The 16,736-nt window shown below is 39.2% G+C and overlaps 1 protein-coding gene across 1 annotated transcript in view; it reads right to left on the minus strand.

Moving 5' to 3' along the window:
• The window catches only part of LOC107649974 (splicing factor 3A subunit 3-like), a 29,084-nt gene that overhangs the window by 10,478 nt on the left and 1,870 nt on the right, over nt 1-16,736 (minus strand). The window contains 1 exon segment of the mRNA XM_056800674.1: nt 13,045-13,224. Within this exon segment, the coding sequence (XP_056656652.1) occupies nt 13,045-13,224 (180 nt within the window).

Here is a 16,736-nt window from a genome sequence, read left to right on the forward strand (position 1 = left end):
CCCTTAAGGTAGGTCTATTTTTAGATCTAATACAAAAGGGTGCTGAGTACCTATGAAGGTCAAATTAATCACTAAAAGGTCAAGCAACTTACAAAGGGCAAGCTTAGCAAAAGAGGTGTGAAGTTTTAGTCTACCCAGAGAAGGTGAGAACTAAAGAGTGGTGAAAACTAAGAATGGGCAGCCCTAGGAAAAGCATCTACTGTGATTGGTAGACATGAAAATTTAGGGGAGGTGACAAGAAAAAAAATTCTTTCAAAGGAAGGAGCTTGAGGTGGAATGGGGAGTTCAGCTTTGGAAGACGAATTGGAGGTCAGGAGTCAGGGCTGGCTCTCTAAACTCAGTTCAGTTGAGGATTTCAGTGAAGAATTGGAGTTTTGCTTGGGACAAAATCTTGTGGTGAGTGATTAAAGACTAACGTAGTTTCTTTCTTAAGGAGAAGGGCCTAGCCTTTTCCTACTATTTCCTCTTACTCTGTCTCTTTCCCTTCCATTAATTCCTTCATTTGTATTAATTAAAATCTCCATAAACCCAGCTGACTTGGGTATTTCATATTTGGGAATTTTTCCCATGGCGACCACTTGTTTTTGATTTAACTCAAGACACGAAAAATTATCTTTACAGTTTTGGCAATTCAAAGTCTTGAAAACCACATTTTCGCAATCACAATAGTCTTGATATTTTTATAACAATGTCCCTCCTTTTTCCTTTCACAGAGAGTTTCCATAATTGTGGCAGGTAAAGTTTGTGTTGCAGTACTAAATCTATTGCTTACTAAAATATATCTGAGATATTATAATATGATATAAGTATGCAAGGTCTTTTTGTTTTCAATCTGAATTGTAGGCAACTTCATGTCCTATGTAATTAGATAAATAAGGTCTTGGACTTATAATCGACTTGCTAGTAGTTAAAGTCTCATGTATAAGATCAGGCCATTGAAGTAGCTCATTCCTTCAAGATGATATGGGGATAATATTCTTATGAGAAGGGGAAATAAGACAAAGATGTGATGTAAAAGTTTTCTAATTAAATGTATAGTATGTTTAGAGAAAGCTACAGGAGCAGACTGTTTTCTCTAGGAAATAAGAATCTTCTCATTCCATGTAGCTTGGAAGCTGAGTTTTTGGTGTGGTGATGGCTCTAAAATATCTCCTCAAAGTCTATGGATCAATTTTGCATCCTGCAATTGTAGACGACTGTTGCATTTATACCAATATAGAGTTTATTGAATTTCTAAGGATGTTTTGAGGTTTTTATTTGTTAATAAGTACAAGAATTTCTTATCTGCTAGGCAATGAAAATGAGTTTTTTGATATGTAATTCTTGTAACCAGGTTGAGTCTTGATGAATATCTAGTGTTAAATTTTTTTAAACCTGAATTTATATGTATTGTACATTTATTATGCTCTGGGAACTCCTGCATTTTTTTCCTTTTTCTTTTCAAGAAAACAATCGTTCTATAACAACAATAGGGTGATGGGCCTGTGTTTTGTTAATATTATTAGAATTTTTATTAAAATATTCTTGTGATGTAATAAAGTGGTTTTTCTTTCCAATTCAAAATAAAATAAAGAAACAAAAGTTTATTTCACCTAGCCTAGAGCAAGGAGAAGTATTCCTTGGCACAAAAAAGTTCCTCTATGGGGCATTTCATATCTGTATTTTTAAATACACAAAAATCACATGGTCATAGTTTCAGAGCAGTACAGCCACTGGCTTTGAGAACCATTTATAATGTGTTTCAGGGAAAGGGGCATAACTCATGTGCCACTCTGTCGTTGACCTTGGTGACAGAGGTGGAATCTAGTTTCTTGGTAGATTTTTTATGTGTGCATTGAGGGTAAAGGAAGGCAAAACCCAGGCGTTATATTTGACTACACAGTTAACTTTTAAAAAGATGCTAATTATAAAACACTACTAATTCATGTCAAGAATAGAAGGGGAGTTGGGAGGAACACAGTGTCTTTGTTCAATAAAATGGGGCATACTAGTTTTGGTAAGTGTAAGGGCACTGTACAAGTTACACATTGACTGGCACTGCTTCAGTGTGGCCTTAATTGTTCCAAAAACATTCTACCATAGATTTCATAATGTTAATAAGTTTATTAATATATTAAGCCTCAGCCTTCTCTACGATATTCTAATGCTCTGATGTGCCTGGAGGGAAACAAAAGTATATGCCCATTTAGCCATCATTTACTTCACTCTCTACTGTAGGTCATCTACTGCCAATTGCCTCCCTAACCTGTGACTTTATTGTCCTGATTAGTGACTCCCTCTCCTAGGTCACTATCAGGAAAGACCTCAATATGCTTCACTGAAGTCTATATCCTCCAGATATCTCTTCCTTTCTGAACACACACCTTTTTCCTGCCCCATCCTGCTACATTTCCCACTTTTAGAACCTTGAAGAAATGAACTCTGCTATTTCTGATTGGAGTTTCAATCTGCTCCCTTATAGATCTACTCGTCATCCCTGAATCTTTCTTGACAAAAATTCCTCTTCATGGCCATTACTGCCCTTTGTGAATTTTTCCAGCCCTTGGAATTTAAGGTTGTCGAGGACAGGAACTAGATTTGCTTTCTTGTATTTGTACAACTATTGCTTTGAATAGTGCCTGACACATAGAAAAAACACTTATTAAATATGACTTTTTTACAAATTCAAGCTCAAAACTTTCTGTCTTTCCTCATCATACTTTAAAATTTTTATTGCATACAAATACAGTTTGATATTATTAGTGTCTAAAAGACAGTTTTTTAGTACAGCTACATAAAGTTATGTACTCATCTTGTCAGAATCATATAGGACTTTGCAGGACTGATTTTTCTGTTATTAGATTTGCTGTTAGGTATAATTTTTGGAGTTGAAATTGAAGATTTTCATTGACTTCTTGGGGTCTTCAACTTCATCAGATTTTAGTAAATTTTGATTTGATCTTTGTTTAATCTTAAGTATGAAGTCCTACCTAATTGTCCTGCATTTGCCAGAAGTATATTTTTATACATTTTAGAGTCAAGGGTGATACTGATTAAAAGCAGGATCATGCCCTGGCCTATACCTGATGAGATCTTTTTTTTTTTCCAATTTTGATGCGCAATCAAATTGTCAATGAAAGTATTCATGTTTTCAATCTTTAATGCATGTTTGTGGTTGGCCCATTTTAATGATGCATCATCTTCACTGAATTATTTTCAGCAGGTACTATGTCTGATTTGTTCCATTATATCTTGTTTCCTTATGGGGCCACAATACAGAGTGTCATTTTTTCTACCATCCTCTGTCAAGATGATCTTTGAGAGGATATGAAGTAAGTAGTGCTAGCAACAATCTTATACTAGCCTGTGTTTTTGAGATTTCACAGGAACAGTTTCATTTTCATTGCATCATTTGGAGTATCAATGTATTGTGAGTAAGGAAACCATCGTCTCTTTAGTCCCTCAGATTTTGCCCCTCTATCTTCCTTAATTCTTCCCTGGTTTTGACACTACATCTAATCATTGTTCAGATATCATTTCTACCTCTATAATCTCATATGTTCCTTTTTGTCTGCTCATGCAGCTATCGTCCTAAGACAATTTTCAGACAACTTTGGTAATAGTCCAGTGATGAGAGGTGATGAAAGCCTAAGATCTGATTGTGTCTTTCCCCATCCCCACTGCTAATTCTCTCTCAAGTTAGTGGTTCCCTAATACCTTTAAGATTTAAATATAAAGTCTTTTGGCATTTAAATTTCTTCACAACTTGGCCAACTCTACCTCTTTTATCAAACCCGAATCCCCTCTTGGTATGGTCCATCATCATTTCTCTCCACCATCCCTTTCTCTGTGTCTTTGCACTGGCTATACATCCCCTCTCATAAATGGTATGCTTCCCCTTGTCCCTGCTTATTAGAGGGTAAGGTACATGAAAAAGGTGCTGATGGCTCCTGAAGAAGATATGAACTGAGATTTCAAGGAAGGCAGGGATTTTAAAGCTACCTGCCATCTCTTCTATACATCTTGCATGTGCCTCTTTTTGTTCAAGAAGTTTACATTCTAATGGAGGAGATAACATGAAGAGCATGGATGGTGTTTCAGCCTTTTTTTTTTTTAATCTCCAGTGAGGAACACAGTGCATGGCATAGAGCAACTCTTTAAATCCTTGATGATTGGGTTGGCTAGCATGTCATTACTTTTGTCATGCTTTCATGCCTGTCACGAGGATCTCTGACACATAAGATCTCTATGCTTTATCACCTTGACAGGCAATGTCTTTCTATGCCATTCCTCCTCCTCCCTAATCCCCACCACTGGATGATGGGTTGGTATTTGAGAGGGACATTTAACTAAAGAGAATCTTGTTTAGGGGAAGGGAATGAGATTTTGTATTTCCATCTACTTTTTAGATCTTACAGCAAAATACGGGTTGTAGTTGATTTCTTATCCATAAGCACCTATGCAAATTCTGAAAGCATAAAAAAGAAATCCGTAGTTGCCTCAGCTTTCATACACTCCCTCACATTTCAAAACTTCTACAAGCATCTCAGAGTTCTTTATTTGTTGATAGTCATGGAAAATATCACCGGTGTCTCTAAAGGAAATTGTTTCTGATCACTGGCAATTGTCAGCTAATCTGAACACTAGAATACAGTCTCCTAGAATAACTGTTGTATATCTGGGAATATTCTACCTTGCCGAAGGCAATAATTACTTGTCCCAAGGGCTGGTTATTAATCTGGATGATAGACATTTACTATGGTTGATGGAAGGAACTGACACATTATCAGCATCCTACAGAATAGATAGTTGAGGTTTTGTTCAAAGTTGACCTTATTTCTGCTATGTAGAAACAGGAGATCCTATAAAAGACATGCATCTTTCCTCAGATTCTCCTTTATAGACAATAGTTACCCCTAATTATATTTTTAAGTCATATGGACTATTGCAGAAAAGGGAATTTGTGCTGGCACTCTGAAGTGAGAGTTGAAAAACATCTTTCTTTGAGGAGATCCTACCTATAAAGGAGAAAATGTATGAATTCTGAATTAATAGCAGTAGTTTAAGAGAAATAGAAGAGATGATCTTCTCTGTAGTCATGACAAGCAAAGTCCGAAAGGAAATGAAGACTTTTTCCATGAAATTACTGTTTTATCTTTCAAAGAGGATTTTTGAGAAGATATTTCATTTGCATCTTAAATTAAACTAGATTGTTTTTATAAGATGAAAGAGAATTCATCTGGTATTATAGGGAGAGTTTGAGGTGACTCTGGCTGTGATGATTTACATAATGAAAATACAGGGTGGTTCAATGGATTGACAGCCAGGTCTAGAGATGGGACCTTGGATTCAAATTTGGCCTCAGACTTTTCCTAGCTGTGTGACCTGGGCAAGTCACTTAACCACCACTGCCTAGTCCTCCCAACACTTCTGTCTTGGAACCAATACACAATATTGATTCTAAAGTGAAAGGCAAGGGTTATTAAAAAACAGGATTTTTTGTTTTTAATGATTTTCCATTTCTAAATAAATTTGATCTCTTCAGGGAATTTATTATTTAATTACATATTTTCTAAAAATAGAAAAATAAGAGGAATTATTGGGAAATATTTTCTTGGATTATCAAATAATACTTAATGAATAGGTGTAGAGAATTGACAACTGATTAAAATTTAAGTTTTATTAGAAAATGTCAAGATGCATTTTCCTAGAGCTTAAAGATTAAATAAGATAAAATCAAGTGAAAGGCTGAGGGGTAACTTATAAGTGAGTGTAGGAAGTCCTATAATCTTGTTATGCGTATGGTAGAATTTTGTATACTGGATTTGTAGTTTTAGAGTATGATGAAATTGAAAATATATGCAGAAAGTAGTGGTGCCTGTGAAGATTAAATTGTAATCCTCTGGTTGTAAAAATGAAGGTACTCAGCTCTTACTTTATAGTGAATATAGAATTGTAATCCCCAGCCTATTTTTAGATTTTAGTCCCCAAAAGTGTTAATTCAGTATTTGAAGTAGATCCATTTTAATCTAAAAAAAAAGTAACTAGCTACTAAATGTGTGAACTAAGTACTAAAGGTGTGATATAACCAAAAAAGTTGTGAACTAAAGAGTGGGTAGTCCTGGAGAGAGCATCTGATGTGATTGGAAGATGTGAAATATAGGGGAGGTGACACAAGAGAAAAAGATCCTTAAATAGAGGAAAGAGAGGCACACAAAGCATATGGATAGTAGATAAATAGATTGAAGAACTCTGACTCAGAGTTGGACTGGATTGAATAGTCATTCAGGCTTGGAGTGAAGAAGAGTTACTAGGAGGAGAGACTGGAAGAATCATCAGACACTTGAGGAGAGACTGGAAGACCGACACTAGAACTTGGTTGTGAGTGTAAAGGCTGACTTAGTTTCTCTGCCTTTCTGGATGTGTGAACCTCTGAGAAAGCCCCATTGTCTTGAGACTCTTTTCTGTGATTAAGGCCTTAGAATCTCTACCTGGTTCAGAGGAAGTCAGAGGTTTCGCGCTCTCTCTCTCTCTCTCTCTCTCTCTCTCTCTCTCTCTCTAATTCCTCAATATATTCCCTCTATTGTAAATAAACTATCACAAAATCCCAAATGAATTAGTAAAGTAGAATGGAATTTGTGAATCTTAAAGTTTCTCAGAGAGTACTTCAGAAGATTTGGTTAAGAGCATTCCCCATTTTAAGCAATGAAGGGACTTGATCAGGAATGTGAGAACTCTACTCCACCCACACTTAAGCATAATTTAGGGGAAGATAAAGTTGTAAACTCTTTACTGAAGAATGAAAAGTACTTAACCCATACTTAAAATAAAGCTAAAAAACCTTAAGCTGGGTCTATTTTTAGATCTAATACAAAAAGGTGCTAAGTACCTATGAAAGTCAGGCAACTTGCAAACTTGCAAGGGACAAGCTTAACAAAGGAGGTGTGAGGTTTTAGTCTATTCAGGTGTGAATTACTCAGAATTTAAGTCTACTCAGGTGTGAATTAAGAATGGTCAGTCCTGTGAACATGTATCCTGTGATTGGTAGATGTGAGAACTTAGGGGAGGTGACATAGGAGAAAATTTTTTGATGTTGAGGCCTCTGGGAAGTAGCTTGCCAAAGCTGAATTGGAGGGCTTGGTGACTGAACTGAGTTGAGCTGAGGAACTGAACTGGTGGGTCTCTGAACACTAGAATCTTGCTTGGGACAAATCTTATGGTGAGTGGATTAAAGCCTGACTGATCTCTCTCTTAAGGTTTAAGCCTAGGTTGGCCTAGCCCTTTTCTCTTTATTTCCTCTTCTCTATCTCTCACTTTCATTAATTCCTTAATTTGTATTGATTAAAATCTCTATAAAACCCAGCTGACTTGGGTATATTTTAATGTTTTGGAATTTTCCCATGGCGACCACTTTATTTTTTATTTAACTCAAGACACTGTCTTGAAACCATATTTCCATGGTCACAGTTTATTCCAATCACTCTTTTAAACTGTAACAATTTAGAAATCAAATCCCTGGTGACCACAACTTTGAATATTCAAGTCCAACCACAAATACAATCTACATGCCTGAATCATATTTCTTTCCAGCCAGGCTTATCTTCTGTTCCATATTTCTTCTATTCCAATGCCTTCTATTTCTTTTATCTGCCATTTGTAAGCTCTTAAAATCTGAGAAACTATTGGTAGTGCTTTAATGAACTCACTGATATCTAATAACAGTTTTGCATGTTATATCTTAATCTTGTAAAAGCCAACTACATGATTTATATCATTATCATTACCTGACATCCTGATAGGGAGATAGTCAAGTGGTTTCTGTATTCTTCCAATGCCTTCTTTGTCTATTGACAGCAAACTGTAGTATATAGCATTAATACATTGACCTTACATTTTTGCCATTTTGGCTGGTGCTTGGGTCTAAAGACACCTAGAGACAACTTTCTGAGTAATTTTGTGTATTGTAAAACTCTTATGCAGTTGTGGGTTGCCTTACCCAAAATTTTTCTGAAGAACAAATTTTATGTTTTGTCTTCAGATTTCCTCTCTTGCTGGTAGGTAAATCTTTTCTATAAAGGTTTGTCTTGTTCTATGGTATTCTTCTGAGCTGCTCAAATTGTCACCTCAGTCTTGGAAAAATCAATAAGTGATGGGCTTCCTCTGAAAGTTCGTTTGACCAACCTTTCAAGTTAATCTTTATGTGGAGCATCATGTTTTTATTTAGAAGATTCTAGTTTGCTTTAGACTATCCCTTGCCAGGATCACCTTTGGTATCATGGGAAGGGATGTACGAATTGGAGTAGGTCCTCTGCTTGCAATATCAGCCAAGTTGGAGGAGAATTGAGATAGGATGTGGGACTATAATCCTAATTAACACAGATTGATTTAAAGACCCCATTGACCTCAGCACTCATATAAAAACACTTAGGTTGAATGAATGAATAGACAGGAAAGTCTGCAACACTATCTGTCATGCTGCCAGGCTGTAGCAAGAAAATGGACCTACAGGTTTTTCTGCTCATTATTCTACCTCAAATTGGACCAAAAAATGTCAGTAGATGGTTGAAAACACTTCTGACAGAAGTAGTTGAATCAATAGTGGTTTGCATTATATTACTAAGGTAATGAATATTTTTTGAGATTTTCCTGGCAATTATCTTAGTGATGTTTCCTGGTATTCAGATCTTGAGTTTCAGTGTTTAGTCATAGATCAATGGTGGTCTTTAAAGGCTTTGATAGTTCTCTTCTTAAAGTAGGATGTGGGATAAATCTAGGGTTTTTGAGTTCACAAATAGGAGTGGAATTTCTACTACATTTATTTGTTTAGAAGGCTGTAAGGATAATTTAGGGTTGTGACCTAATCTAAGATTGATTTTTGGTCACCAGGGGATATCCCAAATAAAATACCCAAGTCAGATTTGAAAATCTATGGTGCTTTAATCAATATAGAGGGAAGAAATCAAGGAGAAGAGAGAGGGAAAGAGTATAGGATTTCTCCTGCCTGGCCTGTGCCAGGGGGAGTTCAAAATCCTCCACCACAGGTTTCTGAAGAAGATTAGAGGCTTCTATGTGGATAGTGTTTGGAAGGTAAAGAAGAAAGAATCACCCTAAACTCCCAGAGAGCTCGGAGAAGATGCCTCACCTGAGTTAGGTTACTAGGCTTCTTCCAATAAGTTATCAAGGGAAACTCACCACTAAATTGGACAATAGCAGCCACCATGCCAAGATGCCAAAATGCTCAGCAAGTTGCCACCAGCCACATCTCTGCCACCAAGTGAAGCCAGAGAGAAGTGACATAAAATATATAGATGGTTTTACATCACTTTCCTGTATCTCACATGTACCAATGGTACCTTAGGCTTGGCTTAAGACAGCCCAGGGGTGTGTCGGTTGTTTCTGATTTGTCATTTGCTAGCACATGTCTGTCATGGACCATCCTCCTAATTCTTAATCCTTAAGTAGGGGTGTAGACATTCCTGATTTTGTTAGACTAGGGGTAGAGTAATCTAAAGTTCACAATCCCCTCTGATGATAATTGGGAGATTAATCTCCTGAACTGATCACTAAACATAATTATCCAGTATAAACCTTAAAATTAGACTTGTGAATTTCACCATTGGAAGGTTTCATGCTTGTAGGGAATTTCCTACTGATAGTGGGAACTCTATTGGAATGTGAACCCCATTGGCTTGGGAGATTCTTTCTCTCCCTACTTGGGATGGCTTTAGGACAGAAACCTTTTGCTGAACAATGGAAAGGGCTTTGACCTATGCTTAAGCATAGAACAGGAAGTTTTTTGTGTGATGATTGATTTTAGAATTGATACAATAGAGATACTTGGAATGACAGAACCAGGTCTTGGAACTTCCAATCTCCACCCTACTCAGGGTAACAGGATTTAGGAAGGGCTGCAGCAAAAGGATCAAGATTTAATTATTTGAGAATATGACCTTCAACATACATGTGCAAAGCCACACACCTCTGGGAGGTCCTGGGTTAAGCTGGAGCCACCATTGGCACAGGGATGTTATGGACAGTGATTGGTAGATGTGAGAACTGAGGGGAGGGAACTTGGATGGTTTCCTTAAAGATAGCAGGGTCTGAGGACTAGGGAGTGGGGAGAAGTTTTGCTCTGAGAGGTTGTGCTCTGGGAAGTTTTGCTCTGAAGGAGGCTGGAGGTGGAGACCACTGAGACTGTTTCTCCATTTTGGTCACGTGAGTGATAGGGACTGATCTCTTTTATTTGCCTCAACTATCTAAGGGCTTGGGCCTTTTGGCCCAGCCTAAACAGAAGGGGTATTTAAGCCCTATTCCCTTCTCTCCCCTTTCTCTTTCTCTCTCTCTCTCTCCCTATCTATCTAATACCTTTCTTCCTCCTGTTTGTAATTAAACTCCATAAAAGGTTGACTGCTGACTTGAGTTTTCATTTAGGAATTACATAGCTGAATTCCTTGGCGACCTTAAATTAATATATATCAGTCTTTTAAAGTGATTGCCTTGTCACACCAGCAACTCCAAATTTTCTAACTGCAGCTGCATACATAATTTCACCTTATAAGAGGAAACTACAATAGTTAGATAGAGGAGGGAAATAGAAGAAAGACAGACAGCAAAACCTATGTTTACTGGGCTCATTGACAAAAATTAAGGGGCAGTCCCCTTTTGGCATAGGAGTATATATTGAAATAAATGTTCATTCTGGATCTTCTTGATGTAGTGTAGGTTTTCTGGCACCTTTCTGCAACAGCTCATTCTCTGAATTTAGGAGTTAGAAAGCTTCTTCCTTGAAGATCTTTTATCGAACTAAATTTCAAAATCTTGGATTTTTATTAAAATACAATTCCCCCTGAAATGGGTGTTAAAAAAACATCCAGTTCAGCTCAGGATGCATGGTTGAGTTTTGGGGGTGTATGAGTCAATTATCAAAAGAGAAAAAAAACCCAAAAACATAAAGAAGAAAAAATGAAAAATTAAACTTTTGGGAAAAAGAAAAATTCAAAATCAGAATCAAAATATCAAAATCTATGTATGTAAAATATTGAGTAACCAAGAATAAATTCATAATAGGCCCTTGTAAAGGTCCAATTTAAAGTAATTTCCATTCCACAAGTCTGTAGGACAGAATGCAGTAATATTTCACTTACCCATTTGTAGCCAAGACTACAGGAAGTTGCCATTTTATAAGAAGAAAAAGAACGGGAATTTTTATTTTGATAGGGAAGTGTCATTCCCCGGTCTGATTTTTGTCATTCTCAGGGATATGGGGAGCCAGGATGATAGTAAAACTTTGGTATTGTCTGAGTATTTCACAAAGAGTGTAGATACAAGAAGCCCTATGACTTAACATATGTTAAGTGTTACAACTTTGAGTCTCACACTAGTTTTTCCTGTGTGCTCTTTTTCGCACTATTCAGGTTAAGTCTGTGTTTCTTGTTTTTATCCCATTACCTAAAATCAGACATAAATATTAATCAGTCCCATAACATTTTATCAATAAATGGCAGGTTCCCACAGTTTAAAGCTTCTGGGTATGCATTGATATTATAGCAAGTATACACACACACACACACACACACACACACACACACATATATATATATATATACACATATATAACTTATATTACTACAGAAAAATGATATTAATTGTATGTACCTTTAGTACAAGAAATGAGAAAAGAGGAAAAAATCAAGTATTCTAATCAAAAGAAAAGAAAAGCAATAATGGAGAAAGAAAAAATCAGGAATTCAACTTAGAGTGGAGTGGACAGGGCTGGAAGCATGGGCAGGTTTTGAACTTAGGGTGGAGGGGGTGGGGTAGAAGGCATGGGAAAGGTTTAAACTTAGGGTGGAGGGGTTGGGGTGGTTAGTATGGGTGGAGGGAGGAATGGAATCGGTAATAGTAAATCATAGATTTCCTTTGTAATCATGAATTTTATTTTATACATTCAAAATAATCTTCGGAGTTTTTGTTTGTTTTCCACCAAACTGCCAAAGGAATCCATTACACTAACTAAGTTAAGAACTTTTGGGCAAGGTACATCTTCATTCAGGAACTACTGACAGGCAGCCTCTGGGATCAGGATTCTTTGAGATCCTCAGTATCATTCCCCTCCTTATCTCTCTTTCAATCATAGGTGATTTTTTTGGACACACTGGGGTTTTTGGGCCATAAGGGAGGTACCAGGCAGCCAGCCACTGACAAGCAATCACCAGTGTCAGGATTCTTAGAACTCCCAGGAATCACTCCCTTCCTTATCTGTCTTTCTCTAATTTACCTCCTCATCCTCTACTTAACCTCTCTACCTGATATGGGTCAAAGCCAGTCCACCCCCTTGGATCTGGTCCTCCAACATTATGCCGACTTTAAGTCAAGGGCTGCAAACCTGACAGTCCATAAAGGAAAGTTGCAGACTTTCTGTAATGTAGAATGGCCTTCCTTTGGGTGTGGGTGGCCCTGAGGAGGTACTTGGCAGAATAGTGTCATCTCTGCCATCCCAAACCGGACCCTCCTCCCTGGACCAGAAGGGCACCCAGACCAGTTCCCCTACATCTTGACTTGGCAAGATCTAGCCTTAGACCCCCCAACCTGGTTGAAATCTTATACAGAAGCTGTCCATGTCTTAGAAGCTTCACTGGACGATAGGACCAAGGGTCTGACTGAGACACCTAACCCTGAAAAGCCAATCCCACCCCTCCCACCTTCAGTTCTCCCACCACCCAAGGAACCCCTCCCTGACCCTCCTCTGTCACCCCCTCCCTATAACCCCCAGGGTATACCCTCCCCTTCCTCCTGATGGAAATGAGGCATCAGCCGTACAGGGAGTCAGCTTGCCCAGCCCTCCTCCAGCTCAATGCAGCAGCCACCTCCCCTTCCAGTGGAAACCCCCTCCTCTATGTCTGTCCTGCCAGTCTGCACTGTTGGGCCCATGACAGAAGGGGGCCCCCTTGTTTTCCAGTACTGGCCTTTCACTTCTTCTGACTTGTATAATTGGAAACACCAAAATTTCCCTTTCTCTGAGCAGCCCCAGAAGTTAATAGACCTGGTCGAGTTAGTTTTTCTCACCCATAGTACCACCTGGGATGACTGTCAGCAGTTGCTCAGCACAATCTTCACTAGTGAGGAGCGTGATAGGATCACTGCTGAAGATAAAAAGCTGGTTCTCAGGGACGATGGGGACCCACCACTGACCCTGCCGCCTCACCAAGGTGTTCCCCACCGAGAGGCCTGACTGGAACTTAGCCACTGATCAAGGTAGGGAGCATCTTCAGTCCTACCGCCAGACTCTCCTTGCTGGGCTTTGGGGAGTGGCCCGCAAACCCACCAATTTGGCTAAAATTGATTCTGTTAGGCAGGGCCCTGAGGAGACCCCTGCCATGTTTCTTGAGCGGCTGAAGGAAGCTTTCTGCATCTATTCCCTGGTAGACCCGACAGCACCCAATAGCCAGACAGCTGTTCTTCTTGCCTTTGTCAATCAGTAGGCCCCTGATATTCACAGGAAGCTCCAAAGTGCTGATGCATTCACAGCCCAGTTACTAACCGAATTACTCAAGGTAGCAGAGAAAGTTTTTAACTCCCCTTAAACCCCTGAGGAGTGAGCTGACTGACTGAGACAGGAGGGCATTGCTAGACAGGAACAGAGACAGAAAGAGGTGGAAGAAAGGGAATTCAAGCAGTTACAGGACCTCCAGTCTAGGGAAGAGAAGGCTAGGAAGCAATTGATGCGGACCCAACAACAAATGACCCGGGTCCTCGTGGCAGCCTTAACCCAGGACCCTCCCCCTTGTGGGCAACTGCCTGAGCAGCACCCACAAGGCCCCTGTTTCCTCTGAGGCAAAGTTGGCCACTGGCAGAGTCACTGCCCCCAGAGAATACAAGGCAGGATGAAGCAAGGCCAGCAGGACCCTCCTCCCCCAAGGCGCTGGGATAGCCCCTCCAATGCAGATTGGGGACGGCCTAACAGAAACATTATTGCCTTTGCTGAAGATGATTGAAAGGGACGGGTCTCCCTTTATAGTAAGTAATACAAAGGGGGTGCTAAGTACCTATTAAAGGTCAGGCAACTGGTAAACTTGCCAGGAGCAAAGTGGTGAAAACTTATTCAGAAGTGTTTTCTGGTTTAAACTTAGTAAAGGGATTAGTTGACTCAGCTGTGAATTCAGAATGGGCTGTCTTTTGGAAAACGTCTACTGTGATTGGTAGATGGAAGAACTTAGGGGAGGTGCCATAGGAGAAAACCCCCTATATAAGAAGACAGCCTGTTAAAAGAAGATCTTTGAGAAGGAGCTCTTGAGAGACAGGCTCTAAGGAGGGTCTCTTGAGAGATTATCTTGAAGGACAATCTCTAAGGAGGTCTCTCAAGGGAGGCTGACTCTGGCTGGAACTCCCATTGGGGAGACTCTGTCCCCCAGAATCCTTGCTTAGACAGATCTTGTGGTGAGTGATAAAAGATTGACTGACTGATCTCTCTCTCTTAAGACTCAGCTCTAGGCCATTTTGGCTTAAAGCCCTTCATACTTATTCCTTTCTTATTCTCTCTCTCTTTCTTTAATTCCTCATTGTATTATTAATTAAATTCTCTATAAAACCCAGTTGACTTGGGTATATTCATAATTGGGAATATTTTCCTGGCGACCACCTTATATTTGATTTAAAACCAAGACACTGTAGTGAAACATATTTTCTGCGGTCACAAATTTACTTACCCACTCTTATATCTACTACAATTCATATCTTCAACTCTTTCAACTCTTACAGTTTAAGGCTCCCACTCTTTTAAATGTAACAGTACCAATGTGACCATTTTTACAAATAGATTGGAAAATTTGCTGATAGAAACTTCTAAGGAGCAGGGTTTTTTCTTCAGATGACACCCATACTCCATTGATCTGTTTTGCTTTGAATTTTTGCTTCCATTTTCCCACTTCCTTTTCATTATAGGAAAGTGATAAATTAAGTCATCAGTGGTTGTTAATGTTAAAATTAATTCAGGTCCTGGTCCTGTGCCCAGTGAATGATTGTGGAGCAAAATCTCCATTTTCTGCTCTGAATGTTTCTCCTTTTGCTCCTTCAGGGGTTCCATCCAAGGAAGAAAGAGGAAGAGTCATGGAGCAGGAGGCATTGACGTTCAAGGATGTGGCTGTGGACTTCACGAGGGAGGAATGGAGTCTCTTGTCCCCTCCCCAGAAGGAGCTGTACAAGGAAGTGATGCTGGAGAATGTCTGGAACCTGCTCTCTGTGGGAGAGATCAGACCTGAAATAAAGGTGACTCCAAAAGAAGTGGTCCATTTTGTGGAAGAACAGGAAAAGCAAAGATTCAAGAGTGGTGGTCCAGATAACTTAGCTTGGAGAGAATTCTGTGTTGAATCTCAAAATTCATCACTTCATGAATCTCAAAAGATGAACTCTAAGGTAATGTCTGAAGAATGGAATCAGTGTGAAAAGACTTTTATGCACAGGGCCAGTCTTGTTGGACATCAGAAAATCCATACTGGTGAGAAACCTTATGAATGCAAACAATGTGGAAAGACATTCAATCAGAGCTCCTATCTTACCAGGCATCAGAAAATCCACCTTGGGGAAAAACCTCACAAATGCAATCAATGTGGAAAGACATTCTGTGAGAGTTCTTATCTTGCTATCCATCAGAGAACACACACTGGGGAGAAACCTTATGAATGCAATCAATGTGGAAAGAGATTCATTACGGGCTATTGTCTTGCTCGACATCAGAGAATCCACACTGGGGAGAAACCTTATGAATGCAAAGAATGTGGGAAAACATTCAGTCGGAGCTCCTATCTTGCCATGCATCAGAGAATCCACACTGGGGAGACACCTTATGAATGCAATCAATGTGGAAAGAGATTCATTACGGGCTATTGTCTTGCTCGACATCAGAGAATCCACACTGGGGAGAAACCTTATGAATGCAATCAATGTGGAAAGAGATTCACTTCGTGCTATAGTATTGCTCAACATCAGAGAATCCACACTGGGGAGAAACCTTATGAATGCAAACAATGTGGGAAAACATTCAATCGGAGCTCCTATCTTGCCATGCATCAGAGAATCCACACTGGGGAGAAACCTTATGAATGCAAACAATGTGGGAAAACATTCAGTTGGAGCTCCTATCTTGCCATGCATCAGAGAATCCACACTGGGGAGACACCTTATGAATGCAATCAATGTGGAACGAGATTCATTACGGGCTATTGTCTTGCTCGACATCAGAGAATTCACACTGGGGAGAAACCTTATGAATGCAATCAATGTGGAAAGAGATTCATTATGGGCTATTGTCTTGCTCGACATCAGAGAATCCACACTGGGGAGAAACCTTATGAATGCAATCAATGTGGAAAGAGATTCACTTCGTGCTATAGTATTGCTCAACATCAGAGAATCCACACTGGGGAGAAACCTTATGAATGCAAACAATGTGGGAAATCATTCAATCGGAGCTCCAATCTTGCCATGCATCAGAGAATCCATACTGGGGAGAAACCATATAAATATAAGCAATGTGGAAAGGCATTCAGTCAGAGCTCCGGTCTTGCTAAACACCAGAGAAATTACACCGGAGAGAAACACGAATGAAATTAATGTAGAAGGTATTCAAACAGCAACAATCTTGCTCAGTGTCAGGGAGTCCACAATGGGGAGAAACCTTATGAATGCAAGGAATATGGAAAGCCATTAATAAGGATTTATACTCTTCTTTTACATCAGATAGATTGTAGAATTTCACAAAG

The sequence above is a fragment of the Monodelphis domestica genome, chromosome 5, assembly GCF_027887165.1.
Source record: "Monodelphis domestica isolate mMonDom1 chromosome 5, mMonDom1.pri, whole genome shotgun sequence".
Taxonomy (NCBI): domain Eukaryota; kingdom Metazoa; phylum Chordata; class Mammalia; order Didelphimorphia; family Didelphidae; genus Monodelphis; species Monodelphis domestica.